The sequence below is a fragment of the Martes martes genome (assembly GCF_963455335.1).
Source record: "Martes martes genome assembly, chromosome: 1".
In the NCBI taxonomy this organism is placed as follows: domain Eukaryota; kingdom Metazoa; phylum Chordata; class Mammalia; order Carnivora; family Mustelidae; genus Martes; species Martes martes.
Genome location: NC_137888.1, coordinates 207,265,574 through 207,288,784, shown reverse-complemented (window position 1 = coordinate 207,288,784; position 23,211 = coordinate 207,265,574). Strand labels below are relative to the sequence as shown.

The 23,211-nt window shown below is 41.7% G+C and overlaps 1 protein-coding gene across 1 annotated transcript in view; it reads left to right on the top strand.

The window, feature by feature from the left end:
• ADGRE2 (adhesion G protein-coupled receptor E2) overlaps positions 1–13,416 on the top strand; it is a gene marked incomplete at its 5' end in the record, with an annotated part of 44,128 nt that extends 30,712 nt beyond the window's left edge. Inside the window, 5 exons of the mRNA XM_080803962.1 lie at positions 4,075–4,141; positions 4,399–4,490; positions 7,355–7,523; positions 7,607–7,717; positions 12,873–13,416. Of these exons, the coding sequence (XP_080660088.1) occupies positions 4,075–4,141; positions 4,399–4,490; positions 7,355–7,523; positions 7,607–7,717; positions 12,873–12,881 (448 nt within the window). The 3' untranslated portion in view covers positions 12,882–13,416. The remainder of the gene's footprint in view (positions 1–4,074; positions 4,142–4,398; positions 4,491–7,354; positions 7,524–7,606; positions 7,718–12,872) is intronic.
• Positions 13,417–23,211: the final 9,795 nt, after the last annotated feature.

The following is a 23,211-nucleotide window of genomic DNA, read 5'->3' as shown; positions in this document are numbered from 1 at the left end:
CCATTCATCTGTCGATGGACATCTGGGCTCTTTCCATATTTTGACTATTGTGGACATCGCTGCTATAAGCATTGAGGTGCATCCCCATGACTTTTTTGAGTGAGGCATATCCTTGTGCATCCTTAGACTTAGAGGAATGTTTCAGAGGTTTTCAAAATTTGTTATGGTCCTTGGTTCTCCAGTATTTACTTTTAAATTGCTGGACAAATTCTTGTTGATCCCACTTAAAATTATAGGCCTAGACAGCTGGTGATGTGAGAGTAGTTTGCTGTTGTATCGGTAACGCCCTAGAGTAGGCTTCCCTCTCCCTCACAAATTCTCAGTCAAATCAAATAGCCACCAAATTTAGAGAGTAAAAAGTGAGGGGACTACGAGTTAGAAAAAAGTATAGGTTGTGTTCTAGGAGAGATGATGAAACTTTTAACGGAGCTCCAAAAAATAGATCTCTCCATTGTCTTCAGTGTTCTCTCCTTTTGGCTGCGGCACCACTGGGCTCCAAGTTAAACCTTCCCAGATTTCCTTCTCCCCAGTCTTACTGAGGTTTAGTGAGTTCTCTTGGATAGACTATATTCAATTTGTTCTGTGGTTTTGGGTAATTGCCAGAGTTTTGAAATAGGTGGTTTTCATTGTTCTGTGTGTACTTTTGTTGTTTTAAAAGGAGAGCAAGTTCCCCAAGGCCCTTACTCCTCCATCAGGAAGTCAGTTACCAGGACCTTCACTCCTAAGCACAACATGCTACTAAAGCTTATGTTCACCTACAGCAGCTGAGCTTTTTCAGGTGTCTTTCATGGGTACTTCAGTTCTTTCTTGCCTACATGATTCCTCCTCCTCCTCCTCCTCCTCCTCCTCCTTCTTTTTAGATTTTATTTATTTATTAGAGAGAGAGAAAGAGAGAGAGAAATAGCAAGAGAGGGCACGACCAGGTGGAAGGGGCAGAAGGAGATGGAGAAGCAGGCTCTCTGATGAGTAGTCGGTCCAATGCTGGGCTCCATCCCAGGACCCTGAGATCATGACCCGAACCAAAGGCAGATGCTTAACTGACTGAACCTTCGAGGCTCCCCTTACTAATTTTCTTTTTAGTCTATACTTCAGTATAGACTTTGGTTGTCCTTAAATGGACTTTCACACTCTCTAGTGTTCTGAAAGGCTCTGCTCACTCTCTACTTTATCCTAATGTAGGATCAAAAGTGAATTTTGTCACTGTGGATCCATAAAACCTTCAGCCAAAGTCCTAATCTCTCTATGCATTAGTTACCAATCTGTGATCGTAAGAGAACATCTGATTTGTGCTGTTGTTAAAATTAAATTGAATAACTTAACAACCAGAGACAAATAACTCAGTTTAGAAATGGACAAAATAGTGAGGTGAGTTGGGGGAAATCAGAGGGGGAAATGAACCATGAGAGACTGTGGACTCTGAGAAACAAACAGGGTTTTGGAGGGGAGGGGATGGGGGGATGGGTGAGCCTGGTGCTGGGTATTAAGGAGGGCACGTGTTTCACGGAGCACTGGGTGTGATGCATAAACAATGAATCTTGGAACACTGCAAAAGAGAAAATAAAGTTTAGATAAAAAAAAAAGAGGGGGTGAGGCAAGATGGCAGAGAAGTAGGAGGCACTGTTTCAACCAGTCCCCTAAAGTGAGTGGATTATCTACCAAAGAACTCTGATCACCCATGAAATAAGCCTGAGATTAGAATTATACACTTCTGGATCTCTATGGGGGCAGAAAACACCAGTGGACAGGTAAAGCGGAGCGGGAACATCGGACTGATATCAGAAGATAAAGGAAAGGGGAGGGAGCCACCAGAATCGACCCACTGGAAAGTAATATACCCCAATACAAGAGTGCCCTGTGATTGGGGACCAGCATTAGCTTGGAGTCTGGTTGAAGGCACTCAAAAAAAGCGAAAGATCTTAAGGGGAAATTGGTGGAATCCGGCAGCGGTTAGGGACAGGGACTTAAGCCCATGGACCCAGGATGGCCACTGGTGGTGCTGAGCCAGAGTGCAGCGAAGAAGTCAGGCATTGGTCCCTGAGCTGCAGGCGCATGTGAGAGTGTCTGGGTGGCTGTGTGCATGAGAGAGTCTGGTGTGGACACCAGCCGGTGCTCTCTAGAACCACAGACTTTTGCACTCTGCACGTGCAGTGCATGAACAGGGTCTGAGTCGCGCTCCACACCCTCCCCTGAAAGAGGTCCATGCAGGCACTAGCCAGTGCTCTCTAGGACCGGCAAGAGTCTGAACCCTCCCAGCCAGGGCCAGCAGAAAATCTCAGTGTGCTCTCTCTGGTTGGGACCTCTCTGGCTGTCTGGACCTGCCCAGACAGCAGCGGCAGAGGTAGCCGCTGGAAGCCAGCTCTCTGGACTAGTACTTCTCATGGTTTTGGTAACACTGGGGTAGAAGTGGGAGCTCCTGCAACCCCTGAGACTGTGACTGGGGACATGCTCTGCTGGCAGCAGAGGGGGAGTTTATGTTCTCTGGAACACCCAGAGGGGAACAGACTGAGGCTTCTCTCTGAAACGGATGCCTGGGTGCAGTTTGCTTTCCTCTAAACCTCCAAAGAACTGCCAAAAGCTGCCAAAGGGAGAAAAAAAATGGACAAAATAAGGGCGGTTGTCTGGCTCAGTTGTTGGAGCATGTGATCTTGGGTTGTGAGATTGAGCCTGTGGGGTGTAGCAATTAAAGAAATAAAAAACTGGAAAAATGGACAAAATATTTTAATAGACACATTTCTAAAGAAGATATGTAATTGACCAATTAGCACATGAAACAATGTTCAACAACCTCAGTCATTAGGAAAACGCAAGTCAAAAACCACAATTGAGATATTAGTGTATACCCATTAGTGGAAATGGTTAAGACAGACAAAGTGCTTGCAAGGATGTGGAAAATTTGGAACACTCACACATTGCTGGCTGGAATGTAAAATGGTGCAACCACGTGGGAACATGGTTTGACAGTTTCTCACAGGGTTTAATATACAGCTACCACATGCTAGGCATATACCCGAGACAAATGGAAATATGTTCCCACAAAAACTTGTACATGAATGCTCATAACAGCATTATTGAAAATTGGAAACAACTGGAGTGTCCATCAACTGATGAATGGATGAACAAAATGTGACATATCCATCCAGCGGAATATGACTAAGCTATGAAAAAGAGTAAGGAATATTACTCATCTATAAAAACATGTTGCACTGTGAATGAACTTTGTGAGCTTGATACTAACCGAAAGAATCCAGTCATGAAAGACCACATACTGCGTGATACCACACATGTAAAATGTTCAGAATAGGCAAATCCATTAAGTGAGACAGCAGAGTAATGGTGCTCTGGGTGGAGGATGGGGAGTGGAGTGTGTGGAGGTGAGAAAGTGTGACTGCTGATGTGAGTGAAGTTTCTCTTTGAGGAGTTGAAAATGTCCTAAAGTTAGATGTTGGTGCTGGTTGCACAACTCTGTGAATATTCTAAAGATCAGTGAGCTGTATAGTATAAATGGGTGAACTTTATGGTCTGTAAAATATACCTCAATAAAACCATGAAAACATTCAAAACTAAGTTGGTGGGCTTGGCAGCCGATGGAAACCAATTTAAATGAACAGTGCAAGAAAGGCTCCTTAAAGCATGTTAGGTTCATAGGACTCTCAAAATCTGTTAACACATTTGTGGTCTTTGCTTCAACACTGCTTATCTCAGTAACATCATTCAATGTCAGTATCTTAGATGAAAATGTAGTTTCCTTAGGGAATCTTCCTTAATGATACTAATCCCTCAGACTCCAAACTAAGCATGACATCCAATGATACATTCTCACAGTCTCATACTTTTGTTTTATTGTTACAGTATGTCTAATTGTGTGTCTCATGCTCCATGTGAGATTTGTGGGTTTTACGACCATGTTTACTTTCTTTACCACTGTATCTTCAGAGTCAATGACAGAGCGTGTCATGAAATATTCACTCAATATTTGTTGATGAATGAATGAATGAATGAATGAACGAATTTATATAGTAGTTCTATATTCCTAAGGACTAATGCATTTTTTTTTTTACTCTCTCTCTTGCTCAGCTGCTGGCTCCACACAGGAGAGAGATTTATATGGAGCTTCCTCGGACCAGTTTGTGCCATCTTCTCTGTGAGTGATGACATCACAGCATCCTTAATGCTTAACTGGGGGTCATTAGAAAAGCAGAATTTTAAGAGGGGTGACAGGAGCAGGCAGGTCCCTGATTATCACAGCATTGTTTGGTTTTCTAAGACTGCTCCTAAAACTACAACCTCTAACACTGTTGCTTGATATGGAAATGACTTAAATGTGGAACTGATATACAGGCTAAGATGCAGGTCACGGACTGAAATTTTATTCAATAAAGCTTCTGTGGTTTCCTGAAGGTCAATTTAGTTCTCTTTCTGATGACCCTCTGGATTTTGAAAAGCAAATTGTCATCCCTCAACAGTGATGTATCCACCCTCCAGAACACAAGGTAAGTTGGAGAAGAGAGTGACAACCCCACAAACATGTGTGGTCCTAAGGACAAAGCCCTGTGCCTCAGCAGCCCCTGACACTTCTTTGCAGGGTCTGCTGAAGGGACCTAGAGTAGAGAGATGCAGTTGTCCTTTTATGGCAGCTGGCTCAGATTCAGTGGTGTGCTGCTGGCAACCTGGCCAAAATGTTCTATTCTCTTCTTTTCCAGAGAGAGAGCATGAGAGTGTGGGGGAGGGGAGGGCTGAGGGAGAGGGAGAGGGAGATTTTTTAGCAGGCTGTATGCTCAATGTGGAGCCTGACATGGGGCTCGATCCCACAACCCTGAGATTATGACCTGAGCTGAAATCAAGGGATGGACTCTTAGTGGACTGAGGCACCCAACACACCTGCTCTATTTTTTTTTAAGATTTTATTTATTTATTTGACACAGAGAGAGAGAGATCACAAGTAGGCAGAGAGGCAGGCAGAGAGAGGAGGGGAAGCAAGCTCCCCGCCGAGCAGAGAGCCCAATGCGGGGCTTGATCCCAGGACCCTGAGATAATGACCTGAGCCAAAGGCAGAGGCCCAACCCTATGAGCCACCCAGGCGCCCCCCTGTTCAATTTTTACCCCAATTTTTAATTCCCTCAGCAACAGGAAGAATTGGCATTGGTTAATAAACATTCTTTGGACTTTTGCCAGCAAAATTCTTATGACAAATGTGCAGAGAATTTATGTCCCAATAAGCGCTTAGAAAAACCTGTGACTGCTTTCACAACCCAGCCTAGACTTCCACACCCTACTCTTGGTTGGGGCTCCTTCTGATCCCTCTTCCATTCCTCTCTGTGGAGAAAATCATAGTCAATGCCAAATTTTCTGGGAGGCTTCGGCAGTCCTTTGCTCCAGCAACCTTTGTGGAAATTTTTGCTTTTTCTTCCATGTTCTTATTATTATCCTTTCCCAATGAAAATAGAAATCTTCCTTGACTAATTGAATTATTTATTTATTCATTTATTTATAATTATGTTAATCACCATATAGTTCATTAGTTTTTTTGCCTTTTTTATTATTTTATTTTTCCAGTGTTCCCAGATTCATTGTTTTTTAAAAATTTTTATTTATTCTTTTTAAAAATTTTATTTATTCTTTTAATTTCTTTTCATTGTTCCAGTTAAAAATACACCACACCCAGTGCTCCATGCAACATTAGTTTTTGATGTTTCCATGATTCATTGTTTTTGTGTAACACCGAGTACTCCATGTAATCCATGCCCTCCTTAATACCCATCATTAGCCATCAGGGAAATTCAAATTAAAACCACTTTGAAATACCACCTTACACCAGTTAGAATGGCAAAAATTGACAAGTCTAATTGAATTTAAATTAAAAACAAGGATGGTTTATTAAAAAAAAAACTCATTACTAGCCATCAGGGAGATTCAAATCAAAACCACATTGAGATACCACCTTACACCAGTTAGAATGGCCAAAATTAGCAAGACAGGAAACAACGTGTGTTGGAGAGGATGTGGAGAAAGGGGAACCCTCTTCCACTGTTGGTGGGAATGCAAACTGGTGCAGCCACTTTGGAGAACAGTGTGGAGATTCCTCAGGAAATTAAAAATAGAGCTTCCCTATGACCCTGCAATTGCACTGCTGGGTATTTACCCCAAAGATACAGATGGAGTGAAAAGAAGGGCCATCTGTACCCCAATGTACATAGCAGCAATGGCCACGGTCGCCAAACTGTGGAAAGAACCAAGATGCCCTTCAACGGATGAATGGATAAGGAAGATGTGGTCCATATACACTATGGAGTATTATGCCTCCATCAGAAAGGACGAATACCCAACTTTTGTAGCAACATGGACAGGACTGGAAGAGATTATGCTGAGTGAAATAAGTCAAACAGAGAAAGTCAAGTATCATATGGTTTCACTTATTGGTGGAGCATAAGAAATAATATAGAGGACAAGGGTAGATGGAGAGGAGAAGGGAGTTGAGGGAAATTGGAAGGGGAGGTGAACCATGAGAGACTATGGACTCTGAAAAACAACCTGAGGGTTTTGAAGGGGCGGGGTGGGAGGGTGGGGGAACCAGGTGGTGGGTATTAGGGAGGGCACAGATTGCATGGAGCACTGGGTGTGGTGAAAAAACAATGAATACTGTTACGCTGAAAATAAATAAAAAATTTAATAAAAAAAATAAATATTAGTTCCCCATCTCTCTCCTTAAAAAACAAAACAAAACAAAACAAACAAACAAACAAACAAAAAAACTCACAGAAAATAGAAATATTGTTGTTTTTGTTATCTTTTATAATTTTAAATTTTTTTAAATGTTTCATTTCTTTTCAGCATAACAGTATTCATTGTTCTTTCACCACACCCAGTGCTCCATGCAATCCATGCCCTCCCTAGTACCCACCACCTGTAATTTTAAATGTTTTATTATGTTCAGTTAGCGACTGTATAGTACACCATTTGTTTTTGATGTGTTCAGTGATTCACTAGTTGCCTATAACACCCAGTTGCCTCTGTTATTTTTTAGTGCCCAGGTCCCAGCACAGAGCCTGATGAAAAATGCCTCCTCAATAGCATTGAATGAATGAAATTCAGGATCTCCATAGAGCATTATAAAAGTTTTGAAACTTACATTATGAAGTATCTCTATCCTCCTCATTCCAAATCAAAACTCCACCCTGGTGCCTTGTGGCATTTTTTCTCTAGTGGATCACAGATTGTAAAGATCAAAGCTGATCACCAGTTAGTCTGAGAACTCAGCACCAGCAGGGGAAGAAAGGAGAATCCATGGGTAAAGATGAGAATGGTTGTCATTTTATTGCCCTGGGTGCATCTTGACTTCCTTTCTCATCCTACCCAGAATGCTGACATTTAAAACCACAACTCAGCTCATCATCTTGGGTTGCACATGGTGCCTGGGCATCCTGCAGGTGGGTCCAGCTGCCCATGTCATGGCTTACCTCTTCACCATCATCAACAGCCTGCAGGGCTTCTTCATCTTCTTGGTGTACTGCCTCCTCAGCCAGAAGGTACCATTGCCCATTCCCACCTAAGATTCCTCCTATCCTTACTCTCCTCAGGGAGCTGACCCAAGCATGCTTTGCCTCTGCAGGTCCGGGAACAATACAAGAAATGGTTCAAAGGGATCAGGAATAGAAGAGCTGAGTCTGAGAAATACACACTGTCCAGCAAGGCCATGTCTGATTCTTCCAGACCCAGCATGGTAAGGTCAAGCATTGCTCCTAGAGCACTTCAGTAAGTGATCTGCTTGAGTATATGCTTGTCACACTGAACAACTTTAGTGTGAAGAAGATGATGCCCTAGGGTGGCTCACACTTGGTTTGCTTTTTACTCTTTATCTATTAATTAAATGTTAGTAATTTAGCTGTTAATTAATTATTAACTTTTGGAATGCTCTACGAAGACAATGCTTTCACTTGATCTTTGGATCCCATCATTTGTGTCTTCTCAATTATCTTTAATTATTAGCAATGGCCTTTTTTTTTTTTAAGGTTTGTTTAAGAATATATTTTGCGGGTGCCTGGGTGGCTCAGTGGGTTAAAGCCTCTGCCTTCGGCTCAGGTCATGATCCCAGGGTCCTGGGATCGAGCCCCACTTTGGGCTCTCTGCTCCATGGGGAGCCTGCTTCCTCCTCTCTCTCTGCCTGCCTCTCTGCCTACTTGTGATCCCTCTGTAAAATAAATAAATAAAATATTAAAAAATATATATTTTCCTCCTTAGGGAACTGTGTTCATCTTACCTCTTACACATCCACAGTCTCATGAAACACCTGCTATTTGGCAGGCATGGCTACTAAGTAAATAAGAATCAGTGATCTGAAGTGGTGATGCACATTCAACTCAGGCCACAGTATCCTATCCTTTTCTGGTACACCCATCTATATCTCATAGTCACTGAGAGCAAGTCTCAGAAAGGCAGTCATGGGGGCGGTTGATGTACATATTTAGAAATTAAACAGAAGTGTTAGCCAGCGTTTTGGACTTTCTTATAAGAATGCCTGATATTTCCAGCATCCTTCAGCCACTGGGAAACCAGGAAGAAAAAGCAGTAATGACACGGGAAAATTCGTGGGGATGGTTATATGGAACCACACTTACTGGCTCAGATTGAACTGAGTTCTCTACCTGTGGTTTCTCACCTCTTCCATTTTCTGTTAAAGACTCCCCTGAGTCTCCCTTCCCATCTAAAGGAGCCTACTCTGCTGCCAGAAAGTCCTCCTGCATGACTTCGTTCACCCAAACTCCATTAGCACTGGTTCTGCCACTGAATCTTCTGTGTTCTCCCCCTTTCTCAACAAATGTTCTCATCACCCATTTCACAGAGAAAATCGGAGTCTTTATGATGACACCTTGTGAGCTGTATGCCATTGGCCATACCACCCAAATATCAGCATGCATCCTGTCCACATTCCTAGATCATTACTGCAAGTTTTTATGTTCCTCTAGGAAGAGTGCTTCCACCTGCTCTTTGTTTTTTTTTTTTTTGTTTCAAATTTTTTTATTACATTCTTTTTTTTTAAATTTTAATTTTTTTTATTTTCAGCATAACAGTATTCATTGTTTTTGCACCACACCCAGTGCAAAAACGCACCACTCCACCTGCTCTTTGGATCCCATCCTTCATACCTTATCAAGTATCTTTAAGTCATTGTTCACACATTTTCCTCCTGTCTCTCCCCTTCCCTCTGGCACTGTCTCAATAGTATTCCTCCCATAGTCCTGGAAACATGTTTAGTTTTCTTCTATCTTAAAAACATATACTACTTGCCTCCCCTTTAGCTACCAGCCAAGAATTGATTTTTCTGTCTCCATTTCCTTGCCTAAAACTTACTCCCTCTTCCCCAAACCCTTGCAGATATGGTTTCTTCCATGAGTGTTCTGTAGTTCCTCGAGTACAGATCCTTAACTTCTTTGGTTAGGTTTATTCCGAGGTATCTTATGGCTCTTGGTGCTATAGTAAATGGAATCAATTCTCTAATTTGCCTTTCTGTATTTTCATTGTTAGTGTATAAGAAAGCCACTGATTTCTGTACATTGACTTTGTATCCTGCCACGTTACTGAATTGCTGTATGAGTTCTAGAAGTTTGGGGGTGGAGTCTTTCGGGTTTTCCATATAAAGAATCATGTCATCTGTGAAGAGAGAGAGTTTGACTTCTTCCTTGCCAATTTGGATACCTTTTATTTCTCTTTGTTATCTGATTGCCGTTGCTAGGACTTTTAATACTATGTTGGACAAGAGTGGTGAGAGTGGGCATCCTTGTCATGTTCCCGATCTTCCCCCATTATGCCACCCAAACAAACATCTCTTAGGCCTACAGTGATCTCCACGTCCCTAAAAGTTTTCTCAGCAACTTGCGACTATTCATCCTTTGTCACAAAACACTCCATTCTTATGCCATGTAGGTTCTACTCACACACCCTTCCATGTCATTCTTCCATTCTCTCTAACTTTCCTCTCTTTGTTTCCTTTATAGTTCCATTGAATGGATCAGCTCCAGAACAACTTCAGTCATCATTAAATTCTTTCCTCCTAGACAATAGCATCTATTTTTTAGATTAGTTACCACTAAACACAAATGAGAGCCATGTATATTTCTCTAGCTCTGATCTCTGAGATCTAGAGTATTTCTAGGTTCTTTTTTTAAAATTTTATTTCTAGGTTCTTATTTCTTATGTCTTGAAGACACTTCAGCCTCCCAGTAGAAGACTTGCAATCTCTACCCCAATTTAATTATTTCTCATGACATCTTTCTCTCTCTTGATGGTACTCCATCATCCTGTGACACTAATCAGATCATAAAAGTTAGTCTCAACAATGATTTTATTTCCCACCACAGCCTATCCATTATCCATTCCTTATCATTTTTATCTTCTCTGTATGTCTTCAGTCTGTCCTGCTGGCTCAGTCTTCATCACCCCTCCTTAGAAGGCTGCCATCTTTTTTTTTTTTTTTAAAGATTTTATTTATTCATTTGACAGGCAGAGATCACAAGTAGGCAGAGAGGCAGGCAGAGAGAGAGGAGGAAGCAGGCTCCCTGCTGAGCAGAGAGTCCGATGCGGGACTCGATCCCAGGACCCTGAGATCATGACCTGAGCTGAAGGCAGAGGCTTTAACCCACTGAGCCACCCAGGAGCCCAGAAGGCTGCCATCTTTATTTGGCTGAGCAACTGCTGTATCCTAAATGACCACCCCTTTCTGCTCTTGTCAGCTTCTCATGCATCATTTACACATAATTCAGAGGGACCTTTTCAAAACACAAATAAAATAAAGTCACTCCTTTAAAAAAATTATGTTCAGTTAGCCACTCTAGAGTACATCATTAGTTTTTGATATAGTGTTCAATGATTCATTAATTGTATATAACACCCAGTGCTCATCACAATACATGCCTTCCTTAATACCAGTCACCCTGCATGCTCAGAGTGGAGTCTGCTTGAGTTTCTCTCTCCTCTCCCTCTTCCCCCTTACTGCACTCTCTCTCTAAAAGAAATAGTTTATCTTTGCTGCTATGAACATTAGGGTTCATGTGCCCCTTCTTTTCACTATATCTATATTTTTGAGGCAAATACCTAGTAGTGCAATTGCTAGTTTGTACAGTAGCTCTATTTTTAATGTCTTGAAGAACCTCCATACTGTTTCCCAGAGTTATATGCAACTAATGAATTTTTGAAAACTACATCAAAAACTAATGATATACCATTTGCTGGCTGATTAAACATAATAAAAAATAAGTAAACCTTTTTAAAAAAGCATAAACATTTATCTTGCAGATCTTGAAGTTTGAAGTTTCAAATGGGTCTTATGGGAGTAAAATCAAGGGGTCAGCAGAGTTGAGTTCCTTCTAGAGACTCTAGGAGAATTTTTAATTTCTCACCTTTTCCAGCACCTAGAGTCTGCCTGCTTTCCTTAAATCATGTCCCCTTGCTCACTGCAGTATCTTCAAATCTCTCTCGCTCTCATTCTCTCTCCCTTGCTTTTGTCAGTTGTATCTCCTTTCCTGACTTTGACTCTCTTGCCTCCTTCTTTCCCTTAAAAAGACCTTAGTCATTGTACTGCCTCACTTCCCATCTAAGATACTTAACTTAATTTTATCTCAAAGTCCATTTTTTTCCATGTAGAGTGACATGTTCACAGGATCCAGAGATGAGAATGTGGGCCTCTTTTGGAGAATCATTACTCTATCTACTGTACATAGTTTTGGTTTGCCTATTGTAGAACTACTAACATCTGCCTGGTATTATTGTGTTTGAGTAAATATCAAACCCCCCTCTCCTGAGATGATCTTCACAATGGAGAAAGAGACTTTCTGTGAGAAAAAGAGCATCAGATAGCCAAGGAAGGTGTCTAAAATGCAAGTCATCTGATCAGCTGTTTCTACTGTCTATGAGCAAATGACCAAGCAAATCCATTCCTTAATGTAGTTGTATTTTCTCCTGTCTTGTAAAATTTGGTTCCTCTGGTGTTTAAAGATATAGGAGTATCTCTTACTCATCCTGGCATGTCTTCTCTGGCTTCCTGAGGCCTTGTTCAAGAAAAACAAAATAGTTCCTCTTACATTCAGTTCTGAGTAACTTCACATAGCATCATTTTTATAAACTTATTGTGTAGAGATAAACATGTGAAGTTGTCTAACTCAAACACCAGAAATCACACTAAGATTTCTATTGACTCAGGAACAAATAACTCATATTGGGAATGGAAAGGATAAGGGGGAAAAAAGGAGAATTAGTTTTTTTTTCCTTTACATCTTAGGTGATGACAACATGTAACATTTCCAATCTTGTGTTAATTTCCCACCTACCCTCTTTCATTTCTCTACACATAAAGCAGCATTTCACAAACCTTGAAACAGAGGGGTCAGGACATACATCTTGAAAGAGAGAGATCATTTTTTTTCTTTAGCACATTTCATTGTTCTTATCTTCTATAACTTGGGGGTTAAGATTTGTAAGGAGATGGGACTTCTGGGGAAGACCAGGGTCTCACCAAATGTGATATAGTATGGCCTTTTGATCTTCCTCTGACATATTCACCTGGCAAGGAAATTTTTTGATTGAAGGCTTCATTAAATTTCTCATTTATTTTTTCAGAGGAAACTTTAAAAAATTTATTTATTTAGAGGGAGAGAGTGAACATGATTGGGAGCGGCAGAGGGAGAGGGAGAGAGAATCTCAAGCAGACTCTGCAGTTAGCATGGAGCCCAATGTTGGGCTCATTTGCACAAACCTCCTCATGACCCGAGCTGAAACCAAGGGTCAGACACGTAACTGACTGAACCACCCAGATGTCCCAAAGGAATCTTTAGAATTATCTTTGTGTAGTCTTTTATAACATTTCTAAATATTATTTTTTCTAGGTTAATTAAAAAATGTCTCGAGTTATATCCACTTATCCCATGGAAAATTGCAACTGTTATTCTCTGAGCCACTGAGAGGATAAACAAGGCTTTGTTGTCTGTGTTTCAAGAAATTCACCATGTCAACAATGTGAAAGAAGTCAACAATGTTTGAGATCAAGATCTGCATAATCTGGAATTTTTCTGTGTCCTTTTTTGTGCTCAGAAAACTTTCAACATATAAAGGGCCATATGTGGCCCAATTTCTTGGCCACTTTGGGTTGCATCCTTTTCTGAAACCTCTCCTTCCTACAAAGACTTTTCCAGATGCTGAACATCTAAGTGCTGGAATACTTATCTCAGTGTGTTTTCGTACCAAAAACATCCATAGGAATGGAAAATTTCATACCATAGTATGGATTTTGAAATTTCTTGGTTTGTGTTTAATTAATCACTCATTCAAAGATATTGATTTCTCGCTTGGTCTAAGGCAGAGACCAAAAGAGACTAAGGTTTTGCCTTCATGGAGATTTCAGGGGGGAAATAAAGTGATTTTTGCAGCTAGAGTTGACTCCCAGGTGGAAAGATTCCTATAAGTCAGAATTCTATTACTGGACAATTGAAGTATAATCCGTTTCATAGACACCATCTACTTTCATCCTTATATGATGATACAGATAGTTTGAAAACTCAGATCATGATATGTATGTTTTAGTCTTTGTGGGCCAGTGTATTAGTCAGGGTTGTCCAGAGAAATAGAACCAACAGGTTACACACACACACACACACACACACACACACACACACACACAACTTTTATGAAGTGATTTACAATAAGGTATGGATTCACATGATTATGGAGCTAACTCCCACAGTCTGCTGTCTGCAAGCTGGAGACACAGAAAAATGTTGGTGTAGAATGAAGTTCTGGGAGGACAAAAGTTGATGGTGTAGTTCCATTCTGGGTCTGAAGGCCTGAGAACCAGATGTGTTGATTATCAAAGATGGATGTTCCAGTGAAACCATCAGGCTGAATTAACTCAACCTTCTTCCACTTTTTAATTTTACTCAGGCCCTCAAAGGAATGGATGATGCCCATCTACATTGGAGAGGGCCTTCTGTTTTACCCAGTCCAATTCAAATGCTAATCCCTTCTGGAAACACCCTCACAGATTCACCCAGAATTCATTTTTAACCAGCTATCTTGCATCCTGTGGCCCAATCAAGTTGAGACATGAAATTGACCACCATGGATAGAATCTATAGCAACAATTTAACTCTGCCATTGTAGCATGAAATCCTATATAATGAACGATCATGACTGTGTTTTAAAAAATTAATTAATTAAAAAAATTAACATATAGTGTATTATTGGCCCCAGGGACATAGGTCTGTGAATCATCAAGCTTACATATTTCACAGCACTCACTATAGCACTACCCTCCTCAATGTCCATAACCCAGCCACCGTATCTCTCCCCACCCACCACCCAGCAGCCCTGGTTTGTTTTGTGAGATTAAGAGTCTCTTATGGTTTGTCTCCCTCCTGAACCCATCTTGTTTCATTTTTTCTCTCCCTATCCCCATGACTCCCTGCTCTGCTTCTCAAATTCCTCATATCAGAGAGATCATATGATAATTGTCTTTCTCTGATTGACTTATTTCACTCAGCATAATGCCCCCTAGTTCCATGCACGTCATTGTAAATGGTAAGATTTCATTTCTTTCGATGGCTGCATAGCATTCCATCATATATCCACCACATCTTCTTTATCCATTCATTTGTTGATGGAAATGTAGGTTCTTTCCATAGTTTGGCTATTGTGGACATTGCTGCTATAACTATTTGGGTGCATTTGCCCCTTCAGATCACTACAGTTGTATTTTTAGGATAAATACCCAATACCATGATTGCTGGGTCATAGAGTATCTCTGTTTTCAACTTTTTTAGGAACCTTCATACTGTTTTCCAGAGTGGCTGCATCAGCTTGCATTCCCACCAATGGTGTGGGAGCATTCCCTGTTCTCCACATCCTCCCCAACATCTGTCATTTCCTGACTTGTTCATTTTAGCCATTCTTACTGGTGTGAGGTGGTATCTCATTGTGGGTTTGATTTGTATTTCTCTGATGCCAACTGATGTTGAGTACTTTTTCATGTGTCTGTTGGCCACCTGGATGTCTTCTTTGCAGAAATGTCTGTTCATCCTCTTACACTGTTGGTGGGAATGCAAACTGGTGCAGCCACTTTGGAAAACAGTGTGGAGATTCCTTAAGAAATTGAAAATAGAGCTTCCCTATGACCCTGCAATTGCACTCCTGGGTATTTACCCAAAGATACAGATGGAGTGAAAAGAAGGGCCATCTGTACCCCAATGTTTATAGCAGCAATGGCCATGGTCGCCAAACTGTGGAAAGAACCAAGATGCCCTTCAACGGACGAATGGATAAGGAAGATGTGGTCCATGTACACTATGAAGTATTATGCCTCCATCAGAAAGGATGAATACGCTACTCTTGTATCAACATGGATGGGACTGGAAGAGATTATGCTGAGTGAAATAAGTCAAGCAGAGAGAGTCAATTATCATATGGTTTCACTTATTTGTGGAGCATAGCAAATAACATGGAAGACATAGGGAGATGGAGAGGAGAAGGGCGTTGAGGGAAATTGGAAGGGGAGATGAACCATGAGAGACTATGGACTTTGAAAAACAATCTGAGGGTTTTGAAGGGGCCGGGGGTAGGAGGTTGGGGGAGCCAGGTTGTGGGTATTATGGAAGGCACGTATGGCATGGAGCACTGGGTGTAGTGCATAAACAATGAATTCTGTTACGCTGAAAAGAAATAAAAAAGATAAGATTAAATACAATCATGGGATAAAATATGACTATAACAATGAAAATTTAAAAAGATTTTTAAAAAAACGTATTGATAAGATAAAATAGTTAAAAAACATTAAAAGAAGAAAGAGGAAAAGTTAAAAGAGTAGACTAAGAAAAAAATAAAATAAAAAAATTAACTTTGAAAGACTAAAGGATTGTGGGAAAAAGGCCATGGATTCCATGTGTTGTTTTGTCCTTAGCTCTGGAGTTCTGCAGTTCTCATTGATTGGTGCACTTGGTCATGGCTGGATGTTCTTGCTGATCTGATCTTCTGGGGGAGGGGTCCGTTGCAGTGATTCTCAAATGTCTTTGCTGGAGGCGGAATTGCACCGCCCTTGCCATGGGCCAGGCTGTGTAATCTGTTTGGGTTTGCTCTTGGGAGCTTTTGTTCCCTGAACATTTTCCATTCTGCATTTGGAGGGTGGCCTCCCAGTCTCCAGCCCCATAGGAGCCAAGAGCTCAGGGCCCCACTCCTCAGTGTGCCCTCAGAGAAAAGCAGTCAATCCCTCACTTCTCCCTGGTCTCTGGCCACAATCTGTGCTCACCCGGCCTGTGACTGAGTGTTTCTCTCTCTGGTGCACAGCCCCATTTGGAGTCTCCAAACCCAGCAGATTCCTGCTGTGCACTCCTGTGCCACTTCTACCAGAGGAGGAAGGAGGAGGTCTCTCTGGATCTGCCACTTGCAGGTTCACTGCTCAAAGTGCAGTGACCTGACTGTGCTTTGAATCATGGCTTAAGGTAACCCCAAACTGAGAGCTCACTTCTCAGCTCCATGTCTGTAGCTGGCTTCCCCACTCTGACACCTGGCAGCTCTGCCACACTCAGACACCCCTGGCCTTTCTGTGACCTGTGGGTCCTGAGACCACACTGTACCTGCGAGGTCTCCACCCCTGCTTAGCCAAAGGAGCGATGTCCCTCGGTGGAGCAGACTTCTAAAAGTTCTGATTTTGTGCTCTGCTGCTCTACCAATTGCTGGGAGCTGGTGCCTCTCCCCATGGTCTATCTTCCTGTCATTTTGGATTCACTTCTCTGCATGTCCTACATTCCAGAAGGTGGTTGATTTTCAGTTCCTAGAATTGCTGCTCTTCTTCTCTTCTATCTCCTGTTGAGTTTGTAGGTGTTCAGCATGGTTTGATAAGTACCTAGCTGAACTCCTGGGACCTAATAATATTTCAGTCTCCTACTCCTCTGCCATCTTTCTTCCTCTCCTGTTGGGAGATTTTTGATTACTGCTCCAATTTCTTTGCTGCTTTGGGTCTGTTCATGTTTTCTATTCTTTCCTGTTTCAGTTTTGGTAATTTATATGTGTTTAGGAATGCATCCATTTCTTTCAGATTGCCCATTTTGTTGGTATATAGTTGCTTATAAAGTGTTCTTAAAATTGTTTGTATTTCCTTGGTGTTGGTCATGATCACTCCTCTTTTATTCATGATTTTATCAATATAGGCCCTTTCTCTTTTCTTTTTTTATAAGTCTGGCTAGGGATTTATCTATTGCATGAGTTATTTCACAGAATGAGTTTCTGGTTTTGTTGATCTGTTTTACTGTTCTTTTGATTTCTATTTCATTGATTTCTTCTCTAATCTTTATTATTTTTCTTCTCCTGCTTGGTTTAAGCTTTATTTGCTGTTCTTTCTGTGGTTCAAGGAGTCCTTCTGACTCCATATCTTTCAGTGCCGCTTTCTGTTGTTGTTATCCAGATTCATATTTCCATCTGGGGAGATCTTTAGCAATCCCGTGATATGCTGTAAAGGTACAGAGGCTTGAGGGTGGTGGAGGGGCCCATCTAAGATTGTGTGGGCATATGGAGTCTTCAGTCCTGGGAGCAGCAAAGAAGCCATTTTTTGAGGAAATAAAGGTAAGAGGAAGAGTGAACAGGGCAGTGCTGGAGTTGTTGCTGGGGCATGCAGAGGGAGAAGTTCTGTCTTTGTAACTAGAGGACTCGAGAGATCTCTCTCTCCTTCCCTCCATCCTCCCTCTCTTTCTCTCTTTCTTACTCTTTCTCTCTCTCTCTCCCGTCCACCCTTCTGTCCACATCCAGAGGAAAGTCATAAGAGGACACAGGTAGCAGGCAGCCATCTACAAGCCAAGTGAGAGCTCTCAGCTGAAACCAACCCTGCAAGCACCTTGACCTGGGAATCCAGTCTCCAGGAACAATTTGAGAAAGCAACTTTCATGGTTTAAGCCAACTCATTAATACTATATTATTATGGTAGCACTTGCTGATTAATATATATGGAAATGGAGAAAATGAAGAAAATGTAAAAAAGGTAAAGAAAAATCACAATTCCACAACAGAGACTAGTGAAATATTTGGAGGTATGTTTAAATATAATGAATAAATATAAATGAAATATTTGGAGGTACGCTATATTTTAAAACATATCAGGAATATTTTCTCTTATCAATGAACATGAATCTCAGACTGTGTTGAGTGTTGCTGAAAAGTAAAAACAAATTGGTTCTAGACCTGCCAGGGTATAGGGATGTTGGGATTGCATGAGGGAGAACTTTGTGGTGATGGGATCTTTATCTACTTTATTGCAGTGACAGTTACAGGAATATACACATGTGATAAGATGTCAAAGAACTATACATGCACATTGTGTTGATGTTAGTTTCTTGGTTTACATATTTGACTATTGTTACACAAAGATACGTAAATACATGAAATGCATCTTTTGCAGGAAACCAGGGGAAGGGTTTCTAGGAATTAATTTTGAAACTTCTTGTCAATCTATGTTTATTTTAAAATAAAATCTTAAAAGAAGAAGTCTGTGAATAGATAATCATTAGATAAAAAAATGATCTGTTCACTCTGAACCACAGATCTCACAGGGGCCAAAACACCACTGAAATTGTTCTTCATGTTTGGAGGTCTTCCTACATAAAAAAGAAAGAAAAAACAGCAAGGAGGCTTTCAGGAGGAATACTAGTAATGCTAAGGAAATACTTAAAAAGAGAAGTGTGAGTTTCAGAGATGTTCATGATGGAGAAAACAGGGGAAAGAAACATCCAGACCAGCAGGTTACTACACAGCTCATCTAAGTTCATCCAATGATGAAGTATATATATATATTTTTAAAGATTTTTATTTATTTATTTGACAGACAGAGATCACAAGCAGGAAGAGAGGAAGGCAGAGAGAGAAGGGGAAGCAGACCCCCAGCCGAGCAGAGAGCCCGATGTGGGGCTCGATCCCAGGACCCTGGAATCATGACCTGAGCTCAAGGCAGAGGCTTTAACCCACTGAGCCACCCAGGTGCCCCGATGAAGTATATTTTAAGTCAGACTTAAAGCAGGAAGTCTTTTAGCACACCCAGGCCAAGACCAGATGGCATTCTCCATGGCTGGGCTCACTGGTGTCTGCACTATGAGGAACGGGCATCTATGGTTGTTGCCAGGTAGGCCGAATTACAACAATGATGATAGGGCAACCAAAGCTACCTGGGAACTCTATCCCTTTTTAGAATTGCTCTGTTCTTTGCGTTATTTCTGATTTTTTGCTCTATTTCTGGTTTTCCCAATGTCTCTGTAAGGGAGAGAAGGAAGAGATTTTAAGAATGGTATTAACTCAGTTCTATCAAGTTCTCAAAGAAAAAGTAGGCGGAACTTATTTCTAGGGCAACCGTGGGGACTTGCCAGGGCTTTCTAATTTTTTGGCCTATATGAGACCTGGTTCTCCAGAGAAACTGAACCAAGTTTGGTATATGTACATATATGTATAGAGATTATATGTCTCTCTCTGTGTGTGTATTATGTATGTGTGTACAGACAGATAAGAAAAATGTGTTAGTTTAAGAAATTGGTTTATGAGATTGTTGAAGTTGGAAAGTCCAAAACCTGTAGGGAAGTCTGGAACCCCAGGGATGTTTCCAGGGACATTGATGTTGATCTCAAGTCTGAAGTCAGTCTGGGAGCAGAATTCTCTTTCTTAGAGGAGGTCAGTCTTTTTTCCTCCTGAGGTCTTCAACTGATTAGATGAGGCCCATTCAGAATATCTGCTTTACTCAGAATCTATTGATTTTACTGTTAATCTCATTTAAAGAACCACCTTCACAGCAGCATCATGCCTCCCATGAGTGGAATGACAGACTCTAACAGGCGATCAGATGGTTGCCTGTAGGACAGATTCCTTCACACCTGCAGTGGTTTCCATACCATGAAGCCTGTCTGGTGACCCATTACTCATGACCAGACTGGGAGATAAAGGCAAAGGCTGTGCACTCGGTGCATCATTGGACAGCCAGGATGTCACTTTGAAGGAACTATAGAAGCCATGGGTGTTGCACCTGGAGAGGCCACTTAAGCAGGAGGTGGTGGCTTGAACTGCCAATGCCATTGTTCACACCGCTCACCTGTCATTAACTTCCCCTCTCATGATTCCAACACTCCCTGCCCAGCCAATACCACCATGAGGTTGGACTCAGACTTGGGGCTGGTTGACTCCCACCATGTTCTTCTTGTATGCTCCAAAACATGTGGGTTCAACAGGAGGGAGTGATCCTGGAAAGAATTCCTCCAGGCAGATTTTGCCATTGCCAGAGAGCAAAGACCTGGCTATGGGCATAGCACACCAATCTGTAGAGCTTGTGCTTCAAGATTTACCCCCTCTGGGGCACCTGCATGGCTCAGTTGGTTAAGCGTCTGCCTTTGGTATGGTCATGATCCCTGGGTCCTGGGATCCAGTCCCCACTCAGGGTCCTTGCTCAGTGAGGAGTCTGCTTCTCCCTTTTTCTCTGCCTTTTCCCCTCTCCCCAGCTTGTGCTCTCTCTTCTCTGTCTCAAATAAATACATATTTCTTAAAAAATATTTACCCCCTCCATAAGGAGAAGCTGGAATTTCTAAGTTATGCCCCTGACATCACCTGTGTATATTCTGTCCCCTTACCTGTAGCACTGAAGCTCCATGTTGGTGTCTGTTAGTGACCGACTCAGGGAGTTTGGGGAGAGGGAGGGAAGAGGACTGGTTTTCAAATCTTCATAATTTACTAGAGCCTTGGGAGAGCCATGGACTGCAGCATCAGAGCCACCTTCCAGGATGCAATGGCCATGAGGACAAGAGTTGAAACTGGGGCTCCATCTCATCTCTTTGTCATCTCTCTGTTTTTTTCTGCCCCAGGACTCTTGATGCTGCTGCTGTTACCATTGGGAGCTGCAGCCCAGAAGACTAGTGGTGAGTCTGCCCAGCCAACCCCACTGGTGACACAAGCTGGAGCCTGGGTTATTCCACCAAGAAGGGTGGAAAGGGAAGTATATTCTTCAAGTGAGGCTCTGGTCTTCAGGTGATTAAAAAAAAAACCATTTCCAACTCCCCAAATGTTTAGAGTTTTCTGTTTTTCCTCTTTCAATGGCAGCCATCCCTCTTCTTCCTTCACCTCCCCTCCTCTGCTCCTAGACACACAGCTGGTAGCTGGCTTCCTCCATTTCTTGAGCATTCTGACTGTCTCTGTCCCCACAGCCTCTGCCTCCCCAGACTGTGCTCACTGGTGACCTCTAAAACCCACATGTGTCAATGCCACTGCCTGTCGCTGTTCCCCAGGATTCAGTTCTTTGTTTGGGGACATCTTTGCCAGCTTGTTGGAGACTTGTGATGGTACAGGGGCTTGGGGTGGTGGAGGGGCACGGAGATGGTGGAGGGAGGCGATGGGGAGAAGATGTCTTCTCTATGGCTCAGTTTGCTTGTCTGTAGGTTGGGGATAATCACTGTACCTACCCTACATTGTTGGAATGAGATTTACAATTTTTGTGTGTAGGGGTGCCTGGGTGGCTCAGGAGGTTAAAGCCTGTGGCTCAGGTCATGATCTCAGGGTCCTGGGATCGAGCCCGACATCCAGCTCTCTGCTTGGCAGGGAGCCTGCTTCCTCCTCTCTCTCTGCCTACTTGTGATCTCTATCTGTCAAATAAATAAATAAAATCTTTAAAAATAAATAAAATCTTTAAAAAATTAGCAAGACAGGAAACAACGTGTGTTGGAGAGGATGTGGAGAAAGGGGAACCCTCTTCCACTGTTGGTGGGAATGCAAACTGGTGCAGCCACTTTGGAGAACAGTGTGGAGATTCCTCAGGAAATTAAAAATAGAGCTTCCCTATGACCCTGCAATTGCACTCCTGGGTATTTACCCCAAAGATACAGATGGAGTGAAAAGAAGGGCCATCTGTACCCCAATGTTTATAGCAGCAATGGCCACGGTCGCCAAACTGGGGAAAGAACCAAGATGCCCTTCAACGGATGAATGGATAAGGAAGATGTGGTCCATATACACTATGGAGTATTATGCCTCCATCAGAAAGGACGAATACCCAACTTTTGTAGCAACATGGACGGACTGGAAGAGATTATGCTGAGTGAAATAAGTCAAGCAGAGAGAGTCAAGTATCATATGGTTTCACTTATTTGTGGAGCATAACAAATACCATGGAGGACATGGGGAGATGGAGAGGAGAAGGGAGCTGAGAGAAATTGGAAGGGGAGGTGAACCATGAGAGACTATGGACTCTGAAAAACAACCTGAGGGTTTTGAAGGGGCGGGGGGGTGGGAGGTTGGGGGAACCAGGTGGTGGGTATTAGGGAGGGCACAGATTGCATGGAGTACTGGGTGTGGTGAAAAAACAATGAATACTGTTACGCTGAAAATAAATAAAAAATTAAAAAAAAAGAATTCAAGGAATGTTCTCTATATAACCACAATACTATTACTATACCCAAGAAAATTAACAAAAATTTCATAATAACTTTCAATGTCTGATACATATTCAAATTATCCTAATTGTCTCCAAAATGTCATGGATAGCTGTTTATCTGAACCAGAACGCCACTAAAATTGACACTGAATTTGTTTGTAATGTCACTTCCATTTCTTTTTTTAAGTAATGAAATATATTTATATATTTATTTAATTTTATTATTTAATTTTATTTTTTCAGTGTTCCAAGATTCATTGTTTATGTACCATACCCAGTGCTCCATGCAATATGTGTCCTCCATGATACCCACCACCAGGCTTTCATTTATTTTAATGTAGAGAGCCTCTAGTCACTTTTAAAAATGATATTGATTTTAGAAGAGGCCAGGCCAATTGTCTTGTTGAATGCCAGCATTCAGGATTTGCCTGATGGTTTCTTCATGATGTAATTTAAATTGTTTTGTCTTTTGTATTTTGTATATATTGAAAGTTAAGTCGCAAAGGACAGAGACCAGCAAGCTTCTTCTATAAAGGGCCAGGTAGCAAATATTTTTAGCTTTGTATCCTTAACAGCCTCCGTCACAACTCAACTCTGACATTGTAGCATGAAAGCAGCCTAGACAATGAATGTGTATGGCTGTGTCCCAATAAAACTTTGTTAACAAAAATAAACAGTTCCCTGCATTTGGCTGGGATGTTATACTTTGCCAATTCACAGCCTAAAGTTTGGATTAGATTTCAGTTAGAGTGATTTGTTAATAATTCTTTTTTGCTAAAAATGGGATGTTGTAA